The sequence below is a fragment of the Vipera berus genome, assembly GCF_964194415.1.
Source record: "Vipera berus genome assembly, chromosome: 9".
Lineage (NCBI taxonomy): Eukaryota > Metazoa > Chordata > Lepidosauria > Squamata > Viperidae > Vipera > Vipera berus.
In genome coordinates, this window is record NC_138212.1 from 2,422,296 (window position 1) to 2,445,584 (window position 23,289).

At 47.0% G+C, this 23,289-nt stretch overlaps 1 protein-coding gene across 1 annotated transcript in view; it reads right to left on the bottom strand.

Annotated features, from left to right (window-relative positions):
* The window catches only part of RYR1 (ryanodine receptor 1), a 117,250-nt gene that overhangs the window by 40,841 nt on the left and 53,120 nt on the right, over positions 1–23,289 (bottom strand). Inside the window, 25 exon segments of the mRNA XM_081334968.1 lie at positions 38–208; positions 2,630–2,644; positions 3,770–3,862; positions 4,872–4,959; positions 5,695–5,935; positions 6,792–7,106; positions 8,629–8,759; positions 9,587–9,668; positions 10,066–10,304; positions 11,422–11,482; positions 11,736–11,785; positions 11,950–12,071; positions 12,730–12,797; positions 13,436–13,551; positions 15,066–15,189; positions 15,283–15,358; positions 15,729–15,803; positions 16,507–16,647; positions 16,810–16,899; positions 17,569–17,647; positions 18,573–18,736; positions 19,741–19,881; positions 20,097–20,187; positions 20,869–21,089; positions 22,425–22,594. Of these exon segments, the coding sequence (XP_081191094.1) occupies positions 38–208; positions 2,630–2,644; positions 3,770–3,862; positions 4,872–4,959; positions 5,695–5,935; positions 6,792–7,106; positions 8,629–8,759; positions 9,587–9,668; positions 10,066–10,304; positions 11,422–11,482; positions 11,736–11,785; positions 11,950–12,071; positions 12,730–12,797; positions 13,436–13,551; positions 15,066–15,189; positions 15,283–15,358; positions 15,729–15,803; positions 16,507–16,647; positions 16,810–16,899; positions 17,569–17,647; positions 18,573–18,736; positions 19,741–19,881; positions 20,097–20,187; positions 20,869–21,089; positions 22,425–22,594 (3,164 nt within the window).

Here is a 23,289-nt window from a genome sequence, read left to right on the forward strand (position 1 = left end):
CTGATCTTCTTGGCAGTCCCCACCCCAGGTGCCTCACCAAGGCATAACGTATCTTGGCCAGGCTGATCAGCTCTTGGTCAGTTGGGGAACACATGTTCAGTCCGATGGGAAGCATCTTCTTCAGCGTGGCCACGATGAGGGATGTGTGGACAGAATAGCGGTCCCCTCGACGCTTCTTCTTGTGACGTTCCTGATCCGAGCCACCTGACTGGGAGAGGAAGACCAAAGTCAGCCTGGTGGGAAGGGAGGCCGTGCCACTCAGGTTGTCCTCTGGCATGCCAACAGCTTGACCGGGCAAAAGCTTTAATGACCAAGCACTGCTTCAGACATGGGGATTCCATGACCTGGTGAGAAAGCTGGAGCAGGTCCTCCGTCAAGAGAAGACGGGAGGGTGGAAGAGAAGAAGCTGTAAAAACTAGGGCAGGGATGTCCAACCTTGTCTACCTGAAGACCTGTGGGCTTCAACTCCCAGAATTCTCCAACCAGCATGTTGAAGTTGGAAATCCACAGGTCTTCAAGTGGACAAGGTTGGACACCTACGATCTAGTGGGTCAAAGTGACAATCCAGACACCTGCTGCCTCTAATACTCAGGAATCTGGGATCGACCTTCCAAGACCATCTGTCAGGAGCGTGTGGATCAAAATCTCATTCCATGCGTTAGCTTTTTGATCCACCAACCTGGAGACAGAAAGCAAGACTCTGAGCGGACTTTGGAAGTGATGGTGCACATGCAGAGGTTATCTCCGGATAGGAGAAGGGACTTCTCGGGATGAGAAGAGGGTGGGTGTTAGGAAGTGTAGAGAGGACCCATTTGGGAGGACTGGAGGAGAGATAACGGAGTTGCAGGGCTAGGAATGTGGGATTAAAATGAGTCACACGGAGGAAATTGCTGGCAAAGGGAATTATCGGACATTTTAGCAGGATCTGTGGAAGTGCTCATGTCAAGAGGTCAGGGGTGGCCGCACGGTGTGGTCAAAAAATTCAAGATGGATGAATAAGTAGTTTTATATGATGTATTATTAGTTATTTGTTATCTGTTAGTAATATAATTATGACTATGGAGAGTTAAAGTGCGACAGAATTTATTCTCTTATTTTTATTGTTAGCATATTCTAGCTTATGTTTGTATCACTATACCCTGTATTCAGCTCTGGGAAGTCGGGGAGGGGGGAGGGTAGGGTAGGGTAGGGTAGGGTTGGGGAGAGGGGAGGGGGAGGAGGGAGTTTTTTGTATTTAAACATGTATTGTAAAACTTTTCAATAAAAAAAAAAATCAAGATGGCGGCTGCCACAATCTGATCCAAACTGCTTGTTGTTGGTTTTTTTTTATGTGATGCATCTAAAGCAGATGTTGGATCACACCGTCATGGACACCAATTTGAATTCTTTTGTTTTTTTACCACATCCTACAGCAGGGGCCACAGCAATTAATTTTCCCAAGGGGCCACATGAGAAACTGAGCCTGTTATGCAGGGCCGAACCAAGAGGGCTAAGAGGGTGCATAGGCAGGCATGCACGCACATCTGTAAATTGGAAACAACAACAACATCTCAGCAGTTGCCTTTAAAATTAAAAGCAGACGGGACCGGACAGAGACAGCCAAAAGGCCGGATGTAGCCTGGGGACCATAAAATGCCCAGGTCTGCCCCACAGACTTGGAGACAGAAAGGAGATGCTGAACTTTATCGGGTAGACCAGCGGTCCCCACCTTTCTGGCTTGGAGGACTGGCAGAGGGGGCAGCGGTGATGGGGGGGGGAAAAGAGGGGATGGTTTCACGCAGAGGCTCACCCACCAATTCTGTTCCCCAGTTTGGAACTGGCTGCAACAGGAGGAAAAAATAATCAGATTTCTGAGACACCCCCCCCCGGACCAAATTTTGAAAACGGGCAGGATTGAGTTGTCGTGGCACAGAGAGGCCCTCTTCCTCCCCCCCTGGGATCAAAGTGAGATGAAGCCGTTTGGGCCAATCAAGACGACAAGACACGGTTCCAGCATCTTTGCCCGCGGAACAGCCAGCCTTTCAAAGCAGCCTTGCTAACCTCTACGCATAACCGCAGACAAGCACGGTGGGCAGGCAGGGAGACGAGGGGGCGTGAGCAGGCAAGCACCCCACCCCTGGAGAGTGGCAGGGCAGGATGATGGGCTCTAGGGTGTACGGGGAAGAGAAGAGGGCCAAGAAGGTGGACTGAGATTAGGAAGAGGAACCCCCCCCCCGAGGCATGCTGGGAGTTAAGGAACATCGTTTTTTTAGTACTTGATTTTGGGGACTTCGGGACAAACTGGTTAGTTAGGAGGAGGAGGAGGACACGTGGCTGAACTATTCCAGAGCGTGGCTGCCCGCTTCAACATGGCGTGAGTCCCACTAACTGGGTGATTGACAGTCAGAAGACGCCACCCATCGCATGTCTGATGCGTTGCGGCCAGACCTGCAAAAAGCTACCGCATTTTTGTCACCGTCCATGCAGCCGCAGCCCCTTCCCTTCCTCCCGGCCCCCGCCCAATGACTTTGCAAGGACCCTCTCGCCCCACTTCTAAACAGGGAGGGAGCGAAGGGTTGCGGCAGAGATACCCATTGCTCCATGCTGCCTTGACCCTTTGGGCCAGTGGAACAGCTATGCTTTTGCTAACCTGGCTTTCTTCCGACTAAACCCACATGTGGAGAGGGGAGAAAAAGGAAGACAAGACAGGAGAAAGAGAAGGTTAGAGGAGGCAACATCCCCGCCTCTCCCTTATTCAGAGGAAGGACTCAAAGCAAGAATCACCTGCCCAGAACTTGGTGGATCTAAGATCCTAGGAAAGCTCCCATCACCCAGATGTTGCTTTCTTCCTCCCCCGCCAAGCAACAGCTGGTCAGTTGATCCAAAGAGAATATTTGCAGCTCAGGGTTGAACTGTGAGGTCCTCAGTGCCCTCTACCCTATTTGGACGTTGCAATTTATTTATTTTTATTTATTTATTTTTATTAAATTTATATACCGCCCTATTCCCGTAGGACTCAGGGCGGTTTACAGGGAGGGTTAAAAACAAACATACAAAAATTAAAATCAGATTAAAATTAATTAAATCAAGTCCCCGAAATTTAAACTAAAACCCAATAAAATTAAAACCCCTCAGCCTGGGCCAGACAGCTCGAAGAGCCAAGTTTTCAGGTCCCGGCGAAATGAGCGAAGGTCGGGGGCAGTCCTAAGTTCCATGGGGAGTTGGTTCCAATTGACCTGCAGGACACCGTTGGCATCCACTGACATCGTTTGCACGCCTTGCCATGGTTTCTGTAAATTGTAACGATGTCGCCACGCAAACGATGTCGATGGACATAACGGACGTGCTTGCACGATAACACTGTCCACACCAATGGTGTAAACCCCCGCATTTATTATACGCTCGAGTTGAGTAAAGATTCCTGAATAACAAGACACCTTTTTTCCCCTCCACTTTTTGGGGCACGAAAAGAGGTTTTGTTGTTCTCTCACTTCGTGTCCCTTAACAGAGGAATCTAATAAGAAAAGACCAGTATGGTTACACCTGCAAGTTAAATGTTTAAAAAATGAGTAGCTAAGCCAAGGCCACTTAGTAAGTTTGCCGTTGTCCTGAGACCTGGAATCCTGCAGCCCTCGGACACTTCCTGTCCACCTGGAGCTCAGCAGTGGTTGGGTCAAAGGCCCTTTCGCTCACGGCTTCAAGGATGGCAAGAGCCGCCAAGAAGGACAACTCCCCCCCCCACACTGCCTTCTCCCCAGCCGAAGGAGGAGACCCCCAACAACCTTCTGACCTTGGACATTTTGCTTTTGCTGTCGGCTGTCAGGAAGGACATGTTGTTGATTTCATTCTGCACAACAAAGTTCTGCTCTTCTCGCTTAAAGTTCTGCAGGAGAAAAGAAGAATTGGGTGGGAGATTTCTGCAGGGGGCTCAACCTAATACATGCAAGCCAAGTTACCTAAGGAAGAGTCTTGGTTGCAGGCTATGTTGAGGACCCCGTCAGTTAACGAATTCCGAACGGTGGGGTCCAGGAAAAGAGCCTACTCTGCCGTTGCCCCAGCCCTGTGGAATATTCTCCCCGTGGAGGGGAGGCAGGCCCCTCACCCTCCTGGCCTTCCAAAAAGGGGTTACGTTGAGACAAAAGCAACGGACGGGAACTAATCAAGGAGAGAAGCAACCTAGAACTAAGGAGAAATTTCTTGACAGTGAGAACAATTAATCAGTGGGAAGACTTGCCTCCAGAAGTGGTGAATGCGCCAACACTGGAAGTTTTTAGGAAGAGACTGGACAGCCATTTGTCTGAGATGGGATAGGGTCTCCTGCCTGAGCAGGGGGTTGGACTAGAAGACCTCCAAGGTTCCTTCCAGCTCTGTTATTCTATTCTATTCCATTCCATTCCATTCCATTCCATTCCATTCTATTCTATTCTATTCTATTCTATTCTATTCTATTCTATTCTATTCTATTCTATTCTATTCTATTCTATTATTCTATTCTATTCTATTCTATTCCATTCCATTCCATTCCATTCCATTCCATTCCATTCTATTATTCCATTCCATTCCATTCCATTCCATTCCATTCCATTCCATTCCATTCTATTATTCTATTCTATTCTATTCTATTCTATTCTATTCTATTCTATTCCATTCCATTCCATTCCATTCCATTCTATTCTATTATTCTATTCCATTCCATTCCATTCTTCCATATATTCTATTCTATTCTATTCTATTCTATTCTATTCTATTCTATTCTATTCTATTCTATTCTATTCCATTCTATTCTTCTACACAGGGGGGGCCTCATAATCAAAAGACAACATCCTCAGTGGAGAAGAAACTTGGAAATGAACCCACAAGCCTGCCCCTCTGCTACCCCAAAGCTCACTCACGTGGGACTTGGACCAATAAATAAAGATTTCCCCAATCATCCGGAAGAGCTCCTCAGCATCCGAGTTGGGCTCAGTCAACCAGTGGGCCCTGCAGATGCAAAAGGAGTGGTTGGTGAGCACCTTCGTCCACTTTCCACGATTCGTGGGATCTACCCTGCCGAAACTCAGCACCGAGACCCACCCTATCAAGAGAAGGGACTATTGGTAGGTCAGAGTTGAACTGTGGGGTCCTTGGCGCTCTCTGTTTCCTTGCAGACATTTCCTTACCCAACTAGGTAATATTCCTTCCAACTGCTATTATTATTGATCATTGCACAGTCACATTATTATTATTATTATTATTATTATTATTATTATTATTATTATTATTATTATTATTATTATACTATTATTCATAAAACATGAAACTCAGTCAACTGAACACTCAAATTGGCTGGCGCTCATGGTTGACAAGGGTTGCTGCCAGCATCCTAGGTATCAACCAGGTATCTCCTTAAACTGTAAGATGTTCCAAGTAGCACAGTTTTTTGTAGCTTTGCTGGATAAGTTATTGCAGGAAGCTGCAATTTCTTGATGATGATGATGATGATGATGATGATGAAGATGATGATGTCACTCAGCTGGCGTTCAGGGATAAGGCGGGACTTGAACTGACAGTCTCTTGCTTTCTAGCCCGGTGCCTTAGCCACCGGAACAAACTGTCTCTCTTGAAGCATTCCTGAAATCCCCGTGCTGCGTTTCTGAACTACACCCACCTCGAGGCTCTCATTAGGTGGCAAGTTGCAATCTGCACCTACTTTTTTTTTTGCAAACTCTATATTACCTGCTGTTGTCCACGTAGCGGATGAGCAGCGGGTACAGGGCGTAGAGGTCGCGACACAGCACCGAAAACTCATCCCGGATGAGTAGCTCCGTGTCCTCCGATTCGGACTTGGCCTCCAGCCGCAGCTGTTCCTCTTCGGCCACGACTTTCCCAGACCGCTTCTTCAGCTTCTCCATGGTGGGGATGAAGTGGGAGCGGAGCAGTTCTGGCTTGGCTTTGCTGACAATGGGCTGAGCAAAGACTGTGCAGGGAAGAGCTTCCTCAGTCGGGAGCAAGCTACCTTGCTCCAAGTCTACGTTACAGGTCTCTCCAATAGTTCAAGAGAGCTCAGAAACTTCTGGACCTCTTAACTGCTCATTGGTACCGGTGGTTCCCAACTTATGACCACAACTGACCCCCAAATTATACGAGGGCAGTATTCCATTATTTGAGGGGCTGCCACAAAGAAGAGGGGGATCCACTTATTTTCCAGAGCACCGGAAGGCAAGACAAGAAAAAATGGATGGAAATTAAGCAAGGAGAGAAGCAACCTGGAACTAAGGAGAAACTTCCTAACAGGGAGGACAATTAACCAGTGGAACTGCTTGCCTCCAGAAGTTGTGGGTGCTCCATCCCTGGAGGTTTTTTAGAAGTGACTGGACAGTCACTTGCCTGAAATAGTATAGGGGCTCCTGCTTAAACGGGGTTGGACTAGAAGACCTTCAAGGTCCCTTTCGGTTCTACTCTGATTGATTGTAAATGCTGTGATGGTCATAAAGGTGTGAGCCTGTCCTAACTCACTTTTTTCAATGCTGTTGTCACTTTAAGAGTGCTAAACAAATGTTGGGCGGGGAATTCTGGGAGCTGAAGTCCACAGGTCTTACAATGGGCAAGGTTGGACACCCAGGCCTAACACGTCCTGCAAACATCACCATTACAGTTCAAGGCTTAGCACAGCATGCAAAGGCGGATTGTGTGTGGGGGGGGCGGGGGCGGGAAATCCTTAAAACCTTTGCTTAGTTTTGTAACTTATTCCGCTATTTCTCTCCGGAGCAAAATCTCATTCGGCTTTTGAAGAAAGAAACGCCTCAATCCCACCGCCCAGGCTCCCTTCGTACCAGCCAACCGTTTCATCCAAGAAGCTTCGTCTATGCCAAGGTTGCTGACGATGATCTTCAGGATGTTTCCCAGCAGAGTGTTGAGGTGGTCCGAAGTCACTTCGGTGCACCACGGACCCTGAGCGTTGGTCTCCAGACCCCGCTCCCACCAACGGGGCAAGTAGTTACAAAGCATCGGCAGGGTGACCTCTATCACGTGGGGCATTTCAGTATAGCGAGCCCCGGACTCCGCCAGCCCGTTGATGTCCTTCATCAGCTTCTCCAGCACTGGAATGTCAGGACACATCTCCTCCACGCAGTTTGGCAGGCCTAAGACTAAGGGTGGAAGGCGAGCGAGTTAAATTTCTGAAGGTCTGGGGTGGGGAAGCGCTCAATTCAGAGATAGTGTCTCTTTGGGGTTGTATCCAGATCCCAGCCACTAGGGCAGTGATGGCGAATCTTTTAGAGACCAAGTGCCCAAACTGCAACCCAAAACCCACTTATGTATCATCATGTGCCGGGTGGGCATGGTCCATTGGGTGGGTGTGGCCCATTGGGTGGGCGTGGCCCATTGGGTGGGCGTGGCCCATTGGGTGGGCGTGGCTGCAGTGGTAACAGCAGACTGGGTGGGACTAAAAAGTTCAATCAATCAATTCCAACTTTGCGAGATCTTTTTTTTTCCCCTCAAGAAGTTGAAAATGATTGATTGAACTTTTTTTTTTTTTGCACACGGCGGCGGAGGCCTAAAGCGAAAAGGTTTTATAAAACCCAGCTGAAGGCCTAGGACTGGGGCGACGGCGCGCGTGACATAGGTTTGCCACCACGGCACTAGGGTGACCATGTCAGAAAAGCAAAAAAAAGGTGAGACTGCAACGCTTACAGGTGGTCCTCGACTTATGACAGCAATTGGATCAGAAATCTGGTCATACGTTGAGGCACCACACGAACGGACCTGATTTTTCCGATCATTTTTATAGCAAACTAAGCGAATCAGGCAGTTGTAATCTGAATCACATGATTGTTAAATGAATCAACACGGTCATAAATCCAAATCCATTTTCCTGATTGGTCTTTTTGGGGTTTTTTTGTTTTTGCCAGAAATCAGCAGCACGTCGGGAATCAGCAAAAAGAGTTGCAAATTGTGGTCATCTGACGGCTGGTCATAAATGAGCGGGTTGCCGAGCAACTGAAATGTGATCAGATGACCGGTGTGTGTGTGTGTGTGTGTGTGTGCGTGTGTGTGTGTGTGTGTGAAGCAACAATATTTTACAGGCCATAAAGCACCATTTCCAAGGCCGTCATAACTTCAAACAACCAGTTGTAAGTCAAGGACTATCTGTATACATGTGTGTGCAAGGCCTTACCGAAGACGTCTAAACTCTAGCACAAGGGTGGGCAACTATGCCTCTTTATGACATCCGGACTTCAACTCCCAAAATTCCTGAGCCAGCATAGAATTCTGGGAGTTGAAGTCCACAGGTCATAAATGGGCCACAGTGGCCCACCCGGGCTCTAGTAGCACTTCGTAACAAGGTCTAATTCAGGGGTCTTCAAACTTGGCCCTTTTATGACTTGTGGACTTCAACTCCCAGAATTCCTCAGCCAGGCACACGTGCCTGGCTGAGGAATTCTGGGAGTTGAAGTCCACAAGTCATAAAAGGGCCAAGTTTGAAGACCCCTGGTCTAACTTTTCCAATTAAAAAAAAGGATTGAAAATGATGACTGAGGGCAGAAGTAAAAAAGGGGAGGGTCTAGATGGGCATTAACCCCCTGCCCAACAAGGAAGGGAAGAGAATTGGAGGAAACGTCAAGGCAAAAGAGGATTGTGGTCCCTCCTGCTTCCTTCGCCCATACTCACTGGCTCGCTCTCTTGGGGACTTGGTGGTGTAAACCGAGCAAGGATTGTATTCGTTCAGATGCGGCTCCAGAAAAGCCACGGGCATCGCCGCTGCCAGCCGTGCCAAGCATTCCCCAAGTTGGGGCCTCTGCCTGCAGAGAGGGACCAGAGACCAAGTTATAATTCATGCTTCAGAAGAGAAACTGTGCTAATATTAGGTATTTGGTATCTAATATTCTCTCCAAACCAGAGTTGTACTTGAAAAAGCTGTTGGTTCATGAATGCCTACAGCAGGGGTCCTCAAACATGGCCACTTTAAGACTTGTGGACCAAGTTTGAGGGCCCCTGGCCTACAGCGTTGGTCATTCTGCAAGCTAACTCTGGAGGGTGGTGCCATTCCATCTGGAGAGAAGGAAGGACCTCCGGGAAGACTGGAAATGAAGAAGGCTTATGTGCCACTTCTTCCATCCTTCCAGTTCTGTGTCAAAACCCTACTCCTCCCCAGGCTGGGGGACAAACGTGTCAGGTGAAGAAACCGGGACAACGTCATACCAAAGCACTTCCTTTGGCTCTGTTTCCTTGGAAACCAGCAGATAAACCTTCTAGTCTGGTCTATGATGTTCCCTCCCCTGAAGTGATACTGGTATGCCTCTTAATTCCCTCCGCCCCTTTAGTCAGTGATTCCATCTTTAGACCTGAGCAGACCAGACCAAATCTGACCAGACCAGACCAGACCAAATGTCCTTAAACATTTCCACTCATTTTCACTCAGTGTTCCATTTGTGTCAGTTTCAGCAACCAGAACTACTCATCAATAGGTCATGTTTATGCTGTTTGTGGCTGCGCAATGACTCCAAGCTATGCTCTCGCTTGACCCCCTCCCTCCAGTCTAGCTAGCCATTCCCCTGCCTCTTGGCCCCATCTCACCACAAAGGGTCTATATCTTTTCAGCTGAGCCCAACCTTGCCTTTGTGCTCACCTCTCCACATACGGATTTTTGGTTGTCCCCAGGGAGTAGATACTACACAGAGTTCGGTAGCAGGAGACCTGGACATCATCCACTAAAGGAGCACACAAAAAAGAGAAGAGAAGAGAAGAGAAGAGAAGAGAAGAGAAGAGAAGAGAAGAGAAGAGAAGAGAGAAAAAAAAGAAAGGGAGGAAGGAAGGAAGGAAGGAAGGAAGGAAGGAAGGAAGGAAGGAAGGAAGGAAGGAGGAGAAAGAGAGAGGAAGAGGAAGAGAAACAGGGAGGGAGAGAGAAAGAGACAGACATACTGAACAATGGGAGATATGCAACTTCTCCATCCTCCTCTTTGATGTCAGGAGGTGCTCCCATGTTCTCGCTCCTCCAAAACCTTCTCCCAAAGCCTCCACCACTCCTGGGCTAGATGGGTGGCATTCTGATGGCCTCCTCACTTCAGAGCCTGCTCAGCCCACCCTCCCTTCTCCTGCTCTACTCACACATCACATCGTCCCCAAACTGGTGCTGGGCAATGTGCTCGAAGAGGGAGGTGAGGACCGGGAGCAGGGCCACGGTGGTGTAGGTGATGTTCTGCCCCACACCCTTGACTTGAGTGCGGGATTGGGACACTTTGCCGAGCTTGAGGTTCTCCACCATCTTCTCAATGTCATCGGAGGCACTTTCGAAGAACGAACGCAGTCCCGCCTTGACAATTTCAGGGCCTGACTTCATGACTGTCCTGGAAATAGCGGGGGGGAATAATAATCAGCACCTAGATATTTTTTTTCAGATGCTCATGAATAAAGCTATCAGGCGCTCATCACCGGAACAGTATAACTAAACCTGTTTGTTCTTCAAATTTTCAAAAGAAAGAAACTTCTAAGCTAGAATGTTGCCCCATTCATCAGTATATACACGGCATTTGAAACAAAACCAAACAGATTTAACACAAATATGTATACAAAGAGTCCTCGACTTAGAATTCCCATTGCTAAGTAGGAAGTTTGTTAGGCGAGTTCTGCCCAACGTTACAGCCTTCCAGTTTGTTGTTACAGAAATGGCTAATGCATATTAAATATGGAAAAATAAAAAGTTGAGGCTGTGATGTTCTTATTTTAGTCTACTGCTCTGAGTCAGAAGTTAAATGCTTTTCTTTCTCTCTCCCCCCCGTTTCTCCTACACTTCTCTCTTCCCCTTTCTCCATTTTTCCACTAATTTTCATTTTCATTTTATATTTTGATCTGATGATAATGATGACGTAATCCGTTCAGTCACACCCATCCCTTGGCTGAGTCTACTGGCCAGGTCTCTCCAGATCTTCCAAGTTGCACCACTTCTTTGAGTTGTTCTGAGCTCTGGCTGGTGTCAGCTTTGATGGGGTGCAGCCATCATGGTTTTTGGGGTACCCGGTTTCCTTTTACCGCTAACTCTTCCAAACTGCTTTCTCCCCCACGTAACACGGCCAAAATAAGACGCGGTTTCGTGATTTCGATATATTTTGATCAGTTAATGTGATACATGATGGTATATTTTGATACGTTTAATCAAAATCATGTGACATTTATAATGCTACATTATATATCATGACAGAGTCCCCAAGGTGCTTTTTCACCAGGCAACGGGACTTTCCTCTTTTCTCTTTGAAGACGTTTCACTTCTCGTCCAAGAAGCTTCTTCGGCTCTTCCATTCCCCACCCTCCAGTCAGAGCTGAAGAAGCTTCTTGGACGAGAAGCGAAACGTCTTCAAAGAGAAAACAAGGAAGTCCAGTTGCCTCCTGAAAAAGCACCTTTGGGACAACCAGGACCGGATGACGGAGACTCTCCGCAGACCATCACGACAGAGGAAGCCTGCTCACCTGGCATCCAAGGAGCGAGCCAGAATGTGGAGGCAGTTCACCACGGCAGCCGCATCGGTACCTGAAGGAAGAGGATCAAACAGGTGGATTTAGGACCCCCGTACGAAGCAATGGGCAGGTTGGGCAGGAGAAACATGGCCTCAGGGCTGGAGCAGCAGGAAGTTGGTTTGGGAATAGAGCTGACACAGTGTCAGGAAAGTCAAGATGAGGACCTGAGAGCGGTGCAGGCGGCGCTGAGCCCCACTGAAGCAGTGACAGGGAGAAGGTGAGGGAACAGGTGGGCTCAGAAAGCAGGAGCAGAGAGGGAGGCTTACCAAAGAGAGAGACCCGGTGCCTGACCAGGGCTGCCAGTTTGCAGAAAAGGCTGAACGGAGGAAAAGAAAGGAAAAGAACAGAGAATGAAAGAGGTCCCTCCCGACAAGATGAGGACACGCAGCGGGGCAAGACGGCAGAGGCAGCATCTCTTTGAAGGCTGCAGGGCTGGTTCACACCTGCCACCGGCCGCCGCTGGGGTTGCCCAGCCCTCACCTGGTTATCATCTCTTTCTCTTTGTTGGAAGCGTGGCCTCCACTGCCCAGGACCTTGGCCGGGGTGGACAGGAAGTAGAGGCAGTGGTTGTTGAAGTACTGGTTGATGAGGGGCAGCAGGATCTGAAAAGGAAATGCAAGTGCATTGTGGGAAGGAGACTGGGGACACCCCCACCCCCACCCTCGAGTGCTTGGACTAAGACGGGAGAGGAATTCCAAGGAACTTTGTGCATTTGTGTGTGTGTGTGTGTGTGTGTGTGTGTGTGTGTGTAAATTACTAACAAAGAATTAAAGGGAAACTGAAATGCATTTCTAACTCTTTAGTCTTCATCAGTCAGCTATACCCTTCTGAGATTCGAACCTGGGCTGATTGCATATTAGGCAGTGTTATTGCAATCAGCCCAGGTTCGAATCTCAGAAGAGTATAGCTGACTGATGAAGACTAAAGAGTTAGAAATGCATTTCAGTTTCCCTTTAATTCTTTGTTAGTAATTTACACAAATATATGAACTGTCCGATATATATATATATATATATATATATATATATATATATATATATATATATATATATATATATATATATATATATATATATATATATATATATATATATATATATATATATATATATATATATATATATATATATATATATATATATATATATATATATATATATATATATATATATATATATATATATATATATATATATATATCCATCCTCTTCTTGACCCAACAGTAACATAAAATAAATAAAAATACAAAGGCAGGTTTACCTTGGCGAAGAACTTGATCTCCTGTTCATGTGGGGACTTTTCCACTCGTCCACTGCTCACCACAGCCTCTGGAGTGGGGGGGGGAAGGTCAGGAAATAAATCCTCCAAGAAATACAAAAAGTTTACTTAAACTGGCTTAGACTATAACAACAGAATGTTGAAATCTGGGCAGCCTATCTCCTTCTTTCCCTCTGATACCAAAGAGACTCAAGGTTCGGCAATCTTGAGTCTCTTTCTCACAAGGTCTTGTCTTCCCAGGTGGAATTCATGTTTTACTAATGGCTCTTACATTCCTTTTTCAAGGCCAGCTCTGCAGCGCTCTACAACTTTATCCTGCTACTCTGCTTGGATGACCAAACTTGGCACTGTGCGACCTCTGACCACAGGTGAGATGATCTCAAGAGAACCCAAGGCAGAGGTAAAACTTTCCGATCGTATTTGAACTGTGGGAAGCCAAGCAGCCCAGCAATGGCTTCTTATCTGGTTTTCCCACTATCAGAATGGAGAAACTCAGAGATTGTATCTCAAAGGCTTCTGGATCAGACTCTGTTCCCTGTCCAGCACTATAAATTAAGGTAGGATTCTGGATTCCAAGCCTTCGTCTATCTTCCCACTTTCCCTCTCCCTCTCCCAGGAAATCATGAGTTAACACTATGGGGCCCACCTTCCAGGAGCTGGCTAAGGAGAGCAAGAGGACAGCTCTTACCCAAGTGGGCGATGAATTCTTGGGAGATGTCCATCCACTTCAGCAGCTGCTGCAGGAATCCAAAGGCGAAGCGTTTCTCAATGGATGAAGTGTCCAGTTCCATGTCTTTCAGACCCCTGGGAGAAATGATGGAATTTGGATTCAGGTGGGTGACAAAAGATTGTGTGCCAAGCTTTTAAGAGAGGCAATGCTAGGAAACACCCAGAGCAAGACAGGAAATTGCTAAAGATGCCTCCTTTAAAGATGGTTGGTTTGGCTTTGCTTTAGTTGTCTATGATGATGCTGGTGATCTTATCCATTCAGTTGTGTCCAACTCTTGGCCAGGCCTCTCCACATCTTCTGATCTTGCACTACTTCTTTGAACTGTTCTATGCTCTGGCTGGTGTTAGCTTTGAGAGTTGTCCATGAATGATGGACCAATGCCACTTAGGTTTAGAATTACCGTACATTTATTATCACAGCTATAGTTAACAGAATCTTATAAGTCTGAATGTGTGTCCCACTTCCTCACTGTATCTTTGTGTGAACTAGGGAGGGGTTTTTGCTTGGTTACTATCTTGGCCTAGGCTAAACCCCCTCTTATCTAACCCAGGATGAAACCTTGGCAGCTACGTTCCTCTGCGTTTCAACTTGCATTCTGATTAAGGGAGTGTGAGGTGTTACTTTCCAGTGAGTAGTTGGAGAAATGAAACTTCTTCAATTCAGCTACAGACCATGGGAGCTTGAAGCCTTGTCAAGGACACCAGAACAGGTGTGGATTTAAAGCAGATGGTTCCCATAACAAAGTGGACTTGTTGATATGGATTACATAAGACATTGGGGGTTTGGCTGGGAAAACTATCGTTTAAGTCTATGAATTGGTGTGGGAACCACAGAGTTAGTTTTGCTTCAACGTAACCAAGCAATGTATTCAGTAAACAGTAAGATTTTCGGAAATGGAAATTAATCTGGAGTTTTATTTGGATTTTCCAACTGGATGTTGACATTGAATTGATACTGATTATTCCTCCTGTCCTCAAGGACATTCTCTATGTCCTCTACAGGAAGAGACCATGAAACCCTTTTCCAGGAATTCTCAAATGCCCAAAATACATGGGAATATTTCCCCAGTCCTTTGCTTGTTCAGTAGTCATTTATTAGGCACTTAAACCTAAGTGCAGGCCAGATCCAGAGGAAAACAACCATTGATTAATACATTAAAATCAATTAGCATCTTAGAAAAATAAAGAGCCTCTAAACGAAAAGGCCTTTGATATGCAGACATTAATCCCTGTACATTCAAAGCAGCAGAAGAATTGATTTATTTTAAAACAACTTCAAGAAGAAGAGAATCTCTGTTGCTCAAGGCTAGATTGTGGGGCCTTTGGTGTTGAACTTGTTGGGCCTTTATTTTTTTTTGCAGATGTGTCTTTACCAAACTAGGTAACATCATCAGTGTTAGAAGGGAGTGAGGTTTGTGGAGAGGAGGAGAAGGAGAAAGGAAGGAGGACGACTGTGGGGTCCTGGGTGCCCTCTGAGCTTGGTTCTTTTCTTGCAGACGTTTCATTACCAAACTAGGGAACGTCATCAGTGCAACTGTGAGAAGACACTCTATTTCAGCCAACCCATTTTTAGCCCCCTCCATACTTACCGAGTCACTGCATAGCCATTAAGCTGTAAGAATTTAAGCAACTCCTGAGCTTTTTCCCGGTCCCGAGCCTTCTCTTTGGCCGTCAGCGTGTCATACGGCACCAGCAAGGGGTGGGTTCCACCTCCTTGGAGAAAAAGAGAAAGCAGGTAAGTTATTTCCCTGCAGGGGCAATAAGAAAAGAGAACATCAGCGTCCTTCAAAAGGTCCGGAATCTCACCTTTGCTCTCCAGCTCTAATTTCTTCTTGCGTCCCCAGGTGTTGTGATAGTTCTCAGCCAGTTGCTCTGCCATGGCCTGTGAAAGGAGAACCGAGATCAGTTGGGTGGATACGAAGGACCCGGTCATAGCCAACTGAATCCTAATTTACATGGAGGAGGAGGAGGAGGAGGAGGAGAACTGTGGGGTCCTTGGTGGTTTCTGAGCTTGGAGATTTTCTTGCAGACGTTTCATGACCCAACTAGAGAAGATCAACAGTGCTGGAAGGGAGTGGGGTTCACTCTGTTTATGTACAATGCAGAAAGATCTCGACTTTTTGGCGGTTGTGATGCTGCTTTTCAGGGTAACCTTGAGGTCTACATTTATTGGGTTATTTGTTCTGACTACAAATTATTCCTTCCCTATTTGTTGGCAGGTCATCGATGCTTGTGAGGCCAGCCTTTCTCACCTGTAATTCCCTGGAAAGAGTCACTGCAGACAGATCTATTGGCTGAGGATTGTAACCATGGCTGGGGTCGTAGGCCTGAAGGAAAACACAGAAACAGGCATGCTTGACATCCATTGTCCCCATCCTTCTCATCTTCCTAGCTAGCTCTCCTTGATCCCATCCTCCAGATTCCCAAGTCTACTGCTTGTTCATTTTTTTTTAAATTTTTATTTCATTTCCATATGTGGAGTCCTCGGTGCTCTCCGAGCTTGGCTCTTTTCTGGCAGACGTTTCACGACCCAGCTAGGGAACCTCATCAGTGCTAGAAGGGGAGTGGGGTTCGCTCTCTGTTTCTACACAACGCAGCAAGATCTAGACTCGGTTTCTGAGGAGGCTCTTTTGGCGGTTGTGGTACTGCCTTTCAGGATAACCGCGATGTCTACACCTGAAGAGTGAGCGGCACATTGTGCAGAAAAGCCTGAGGCGAAATCCTGTGGAGGTACAATTTTTCTTCTTAAAAAAAATATATGATTTTATAGTTTTACAAGGAACCATCACCGTTAGCTAAGGACAATGTTTCCAAACCTGACAACTTTAAGATGGGTGGACTTCAACTCCCAGAATTCCCCATGCTGGCTGGGGAATTCTGGGAGTTGAAGTCCACCCATCTTAAAGTTGTCAGGTTTGAGAAACAGCGACCTAGAGTAAGTGCACGCTTGGAAACACTCAGGTAGTAGCTGAGACAGGAAGACCGTACGGACAGGAAAAATGGAGGAGAAGGATTTTTCTAGAAAGCAACCTGGGCTGTCTGAGAGATTTTGCGGGTTTTCTTCTTCTCCGTTTTCTCCTCGTCGCCCTCGCGGGCTTTCTCCATCATCCACTCCCAAGCAATCATGGCCTTCAGAGATTCTTTGATGGGCCACCGATAAATTTCCTTATCCTGCCAGAGGAAAAAAACCAGTCAGGTGACAAGTAGGGAGGCTCTTTTTCCGGAAAGGCCTCCAAATGCCACGTGCGCCTTTCCCTCCGCCTTGGACTCGAGGAGTCATGCAATCCTTGTGCCCGTTTACGGAGGGAGGAATGGTGGGGAAGGAGCCCTAACCTTTTCAGAGAATGTCTTATAAGGACGCAACATAGGATTAGTCTTGGCCTGCTCATCAAACGCCTCCCCAAAGGACCAGTTATTCTGAATCTGTGGAAAAAGGAGACTGTCAGACATAGTAGTTGAAAACCAGGTGAGTTCTAGTCCCGACTTAGGCATGAAAGCCAGCTGGGTGACTTTGGGCCAATCACCAGGAGACTGAGAGTTCTAGTCTTGCCTTAGGCATGAAAGCCAGCTGGGTGACTTTGGGCCAATCACCAGGAGACTGGGAGTTCTAGTCCCGCCTTAGGCATGAAAGCCAGCTGGGTGACTTTGGGCCAATCACCAGGAGACCGGGAGTTTTAGTCCCGCCTTAGGCATGAAAGCTAGCTGGGTGACTTTGGGCCAATCACCAGGAGACCATGAGTTCTCGTCCTGCCTTAGGCATGAAAGCTGGCTGGATGACTTTGGGCCAATCACCAGGAGACCGGGAGTTTTAGTCCCGCCTTAGGCATGAAAGCCAGCTGGGTGACCAGTCACCCAGCCAGTCACTCTCTCTCAGCCCAACCCACTTTACAGGGCTGTTGTTGTGGGGAAAATAGGAGGAGGAAAGCATAAGGAGTATGTTCACCGCCTTGAGTTATTTATAAAAATAATAAAGGTGGGTTGTATCTGCTCTTCTCTGCCCAACCAGGAAGCAGGAAGTACTTGCCGAGGACACCAGGAAGCCACCAGATCAGATCTCAGGGAACCAGAGAGGTTGTGTGGCAGGCTTCTTACCTTGTCAAAGGCCCACTTCTCATGAGTGTACTCAGCGTACTTGTTGATGAAAGAGTCCAGCTTCTCGGGAATGATGACACTAAGAAAAGGAGGAAGAGAAGGACATTTGGAGGGGTGGGCTGTTGTGGGGAAAACAGGGGCAGGAAGGGGTGTTGGGTATGTTCGCTGCCTTGAGCTGTTTGTAAAAATAGTAAAGGTGGGATATAAATAAATAAATATATACATATATATACAAATAAACATATAAGGAACGGTTGCTGGAATTGGGTATGTCCAGTTTAATGAAGAGAAGGATGAGGGGGGACATGATAGCAGTCTTCCAGTATCTCAGGGGCTGCCCCAAAGAAGAGGGAGTCAAGCTCTTCTCCAAAACGCCCAAAGGCAGGACAAGAAGCAACAGATCATGGAAACTAATCAAGGAGAGAAGCAACCTAGAACTAAGGAGAAACTTCCTGACAGTTAGAACAATTAACCAGTGGAACAACCTGCCTCCAGAGGTGGTGAATGCTCCAACACTGGAAGTTTTTAAGAAGAGCTTGACAGCCATTTGTCCGAAATGGTATAGGGTTTCCTGCCTGAGCAGGGGGTTGGACTAGATGACCTCCAAGGTCTCTTCCAACTTTACTATGATTATGACTAAATAATAAATAAATATATAGTGATGGCACCTAATTGCTTTAACCTGGCAAGATTCCGTCTGTAGGCAAATGACAATAAACTACTCCACGTGTCGTTCTTGATTCTTGGGCCTGGCAGGATCAACGAGGAAAGACCCTGTCTGAAGGAGGGGGGGTGGGCATTTCTTTGCTGGGGAGGGGCGGGTTAAAGAGAGGCTGGATGGCCACCTCTAGAAGTCACCGCTCGCATTGGCCAATGGGAATATCTTTTCAAACCCTGCTGTCTATACTAGAACATTATTTTACAAGCCAGAGGGGTAAGAATGACATTCTAAGCATCATGATGTAAAATTTGGCCAGTCAAAACTTTCCCCTGTAAACACTCACTTTAGCGTTTCCACTGGCTTGGGGTCGAAGTTGCCCTCGGCATCCACTGAAGCCTTCTTTTCGGTTTTTGAAGAATAGCTGGCATCCACGTAGTCTGGAGGAATGGCGCCGGCGATGGCACACAAGCAGGGCATGGCCAGCTTATACAGATCGGAGTCAAATTTCTGAACATCAAAGGAAGAACAGGAAGAGCGAAAAGATGCTTCGTCAGGCAATACCGTCCATTGAAATGCTCCCCCAAGAATATTTTTGTGGTTTTTCAGAACTCCACTATCATTTTCAGCAATGTTTCCCGTCAGATGATTGACTTGCAAGGCCAGCGTGTTGTGCAATTAGCTCACACGGCGTAACAAGATGGTGGGTTTGTTGTCACTGTGAGTTGTGGGGGGGGGCACGAAGGGAGGCTCAGCCAATCTCACTGTGCACATGTTGTACTTTGACAACAAAAGTTCATTCATTCATTCAATTAGCTCAGGGGTAGGCAACCTCGGCTCTTCTTTGACTCGTGGACTTCAACTCCCAGAATTCCTGAGCCAGCCATGCTGAGGGGAAAGGGAGAGGTTTCCAAGCTGAGCCATGTTGGCTCAGGAATTCTGGGAGTTGAAGTCCACGAGTCATAAAAGCGCCGAGGTTGCCTACCCCTGAATTAGCTAGAGCTCAACATTAATGGCCGAGAGTTTGATGGCACCCGATCGCACAGACAAAGGAAGTTGCCCAAAAGGAAGCAAACTCCGGACGCCTTCCCTATGCTGGCTGGGGAATTCTGGGAGTTGAGGTCCACGAGTTATAAAAGAGCCAAGGTTGCCACAATCTCTTTGCTTTCAAATATAGGAAGAAGAAGAAGATCTGCCGAATGCTCAGAGGTGGTCTTCCATTCTTAACAAGCTCTTGTTCCGTGTTTCTCAACTTTGGCGACTTGAAGAAGAGTGGACTTCACCTCCCAGAATTCCCCAGCCAGCCAACTTCCTGGGAGTCCACACCTCTTCAAGCTGCCCGAGTTCAGAAACGCTGCTCTTTTTGATCTTTTCTCAGTTCCTATTCAGTTGCCCATAGATGGACGCAAATGTTGACCTTCTAGAAAAGATGTTGCTTCTAGAACACTGCAAACCTGGGATTTTGGCTTATCTCGAAGCCCCCACTTGAGGTCAAGGATAAGCACACTGCTCACCTTATGGGACAATGACTCAAATATACCCCAGAAGAGTTTCCGTGTCAGGTGAAGTTCCTCCTCTGAGCTGACCCCATAGTTGGCCCAACCAGTAGGAAGGCAGTAGTACTTCCAGCAACGCTCATAATGATTAGTCAACAGCTGGATGGAGAACAGGAAAAAGAACATGTCGTAAGCCGGAAGGCCATATATAGTCACAATCAGGCTGGGGAAGGCTACAGCAGGCAGGGTGTCGTGTTTTATATGGTAATGGGAAAAAATTCTAAGTTAACAATAGCCAAGCATTGGATGTTGGCCTGTTCTGGCAATGCACTGGCTAATACTTTACCTAATATGGTCACACGGCAATGGTTTACCTTGAGAGGCATTTTGGCAAATTCATTGAGGATGGGTACGTCAAACACCAGCCGGCGGAGAAGATGCTGGAGCATGGAGGGCCTTATATACCTTGAAGGACAAGCCGGACAATGAGTAAGCAAAGTCAAAAAGGCATTATAGTCAAGAATGATCTGTCCACCCCGTTTCTCCTTCTGGCTGGCAATTCAGTTGCCTCCAGATGATGCTACCGTAGGTCTAAATGGCAGACTATCACCTGGTGGCCACGTTACGTTGTTTTCCATTACTTCCTGTGTTTCTCGCTAAGATTTCCACTTTTTAAAAAATATCCTTATTGGTTAAGGACGGAATAAACAAAATAGCTTCCTAATATCTTTTAAGTAAAAATTTTTGGAGGCCACCATCTGGAAGGAATTTAAGGAGAAAGAGGGAAGGAAAGTTGTATGAATGATCATTAGAAGTTCTCCTGTTCAAGGGCTAAGCTTACTCCGACGAAGCTGCCACAGTGCAGGAATGTTGGAGCTGACCCACAAATTCCTGATTCTTGGTCAGGTGTGAAAGACCAGGTCCAGATGTGAAGGTCCAGTTAAATTATTTTATTGCTAAACTGCCTATGCACAGGAAACTTCTCAACTAATGGCTAGCAGCTGCTTGGAGTCGGGTAAGGCTCAACAGAATACAAAGGAGGTTGGGCTTAGCCTGCTTGCGACTACGTAGTGATTCTAGGCTGATCCCTCTTTTAACGCCACCCCCAGGTTCCACCACTCCTTCTCCTACAATTCTTCTCCTTACTTGCACAGCGCCATGAGGCAATCTTCAATGACGTCACGCTGGGCCTTGGTAAGGGAGCGACCACGAGACAGCCGGTAGATGGTGTGCAACATGGAATCCACCATGATAGCCCGGTGCTCAGTGCCAGCAAAGAGAGGGGCGCATTTGGTGATGAGCGGCAGCACAGCCAGGCAGAGGTAGCGGTTCATGGCCAGGGCCATCTCTGTGGTGCTAAAGGCAGCCTGTGGGGAGGAGAAGCCATGAGGGACATTTGGCTGAGAGAGAAAGGAGTGGCCAAGGCACATCCTGGCCCGATTTGTCTTTTCAAAGCTGTCAGGCTAAAACCCAGGAATAATAAAGAACAATTCAACTCCATTCAGTTTTTTATTTGTTTGCATCCAACGGACAGAATTTTGCCAGACTAAACCCTTACTACTCTCATCCTAATGGATATACCCTGGGAAATTCTAGGGAATGGCTCTTGTCCTCTGTCTCCTATACCAGGGGTAGGCAACCTTGGCTCTTTTTTGACTCGTGGACTTCAACTCCCAGAATTCCTGCTGGCTCAGGAATTCTGGAAGTTGAAGTCCACGAGTCATAAAAGAGCCAAGGTTGCCCACCCCTGTCCTATACAGTTCTGGGCTGGGCTGCCTCTTATCTGCCCTCCCTTTCCGGAATGTTCTCCCCCCCCCTTCCTGGAAAACTGCTGGTTTGTTGTACGGGTAGTCCTCAACTTATGACCGCCACCAAAATTTCCACTGCTAAGTGAGACAGGTGCTAAGAGAGATGTGCCCCATTTTATGACCTTCCTTGCCACAGTTGTTAAGTGAATCACTGCAGTTCTTAATTTGTTAAGGGAATCTAGCTTCCTCGCTGACTTTGTTTGTCAGAAGGTCATAAAAGAGAATCACGTGACCCCAGGACACTGCAACCCTCACAAATACAAGTCAGTTGCCAAACGTCTGAATTTTGATCACCTGGCCATGGGGATGCTGCAATGGCTGTAAGTGTGAAAAACTTATAAGTCACTTTTTTCAGTGCCATTGTAGCTTCAAATGGTCATTAAGGAACTGTTGTAAGTCGAGGACTGCGTGTAGTCACACCAGCTCCCTGTCTATGGGCACCATCTCTCCCAACAGCCATGCACAAAGTTGGAGAACCTTAAACAAAACTTTACATTCTCTCAGCAGATACATCGGAATCCCTCTCAAACTCAGTCAAAAGATGGGCCTGGGGAAAATCTCCAGTCTTTGTTTAACCAACCCCTGCTCTTAACCCAAAGGGAAACACCCCAAAGCATTACAGATGTGGACAAAAACCTTACACAACGTTCACTTTCCCCACCATAGCAAGCTAGGATTGATGCCGAGGTGGAGGGTGGTTGCACAGAGCAGACACCACAACAGAAAAGCAACTCCTCCCAAGTCCCATCACACGACAGATCTGAGCATGCTTGAGCATGTGTGGAGCAGTGGGGTGATCAGAAAACACTGGAGACAGTGGTTCCACCAATAATCCGATCCTATGTGTAGACTTTGAATGTTGTGATGATATCATCCAGCCCCAGAGCTACTTACTGTGTCCAAGGAGGCTGCAGCTCTCATGTCTGGGAGAAAACCCACTTCCAGCACATGGAGGAGGAAGTCCTGGTTCTCGATGCCGTACACACGGTCCAGAAACAACACCATGGGTGACTTATGGTCAGGCACAAAGCTGGCAGACATCTTGGGTTCAATGACACTGCCATCTAGAGTGGGAAGGGCAGACTATATGTCAGAGGAGATGGAGGTGGGGGTAGTGACCAGAGAGAGGAGAGAAAGGCAGACTTTCCAAGGAGTGAGGGTCAAATGGTGTCAGGCACAAAATGTAGGAGAAGGGCAGGCCGAGCTAGGGGAGTGAAGTGTGCCATTAGCTTAGAGTCATTACGTTGCCACAAACAAGTCACAATCCAAACCCTATTGAATTCTATTGACCCTTATCTAGCGCCAATTTACTTTTGAACTTTAGTTGACTAGGTTCTTGCGTATAGGCTTGAGCAATAAATCTTATGAACTGCAACTCAACATACGGTCCTGATTCTTTGCGCCTAACATTAACCTGGTCAAGTATATAGTTCAATACTAAATTGGCACCCGATGTGGGTCAGTGGAATTCAAGAGGGGTTGGACTTGGAGCGCTTTGTGAGAACGTAATGACTCTTAAGCTGATGACACACCGAACTTAGTCCCCCAGCTCTGCCTGCCCTTTTCCTACACAAGCAACCCAGTGGATAGGCTGAAGCAGATATTTTATTGCTGAACACCTACATTACAAGAATCTTGCCACACTGTCTGCCTTCACTTGGGAAATGGCAGATATGGACCTAAGGCTTTGATCTTTGATGTCTCATTCCCCAAATTGACTCTATGCTGGAATCTCTCTTCACTCCAACTGGCAGGGCGC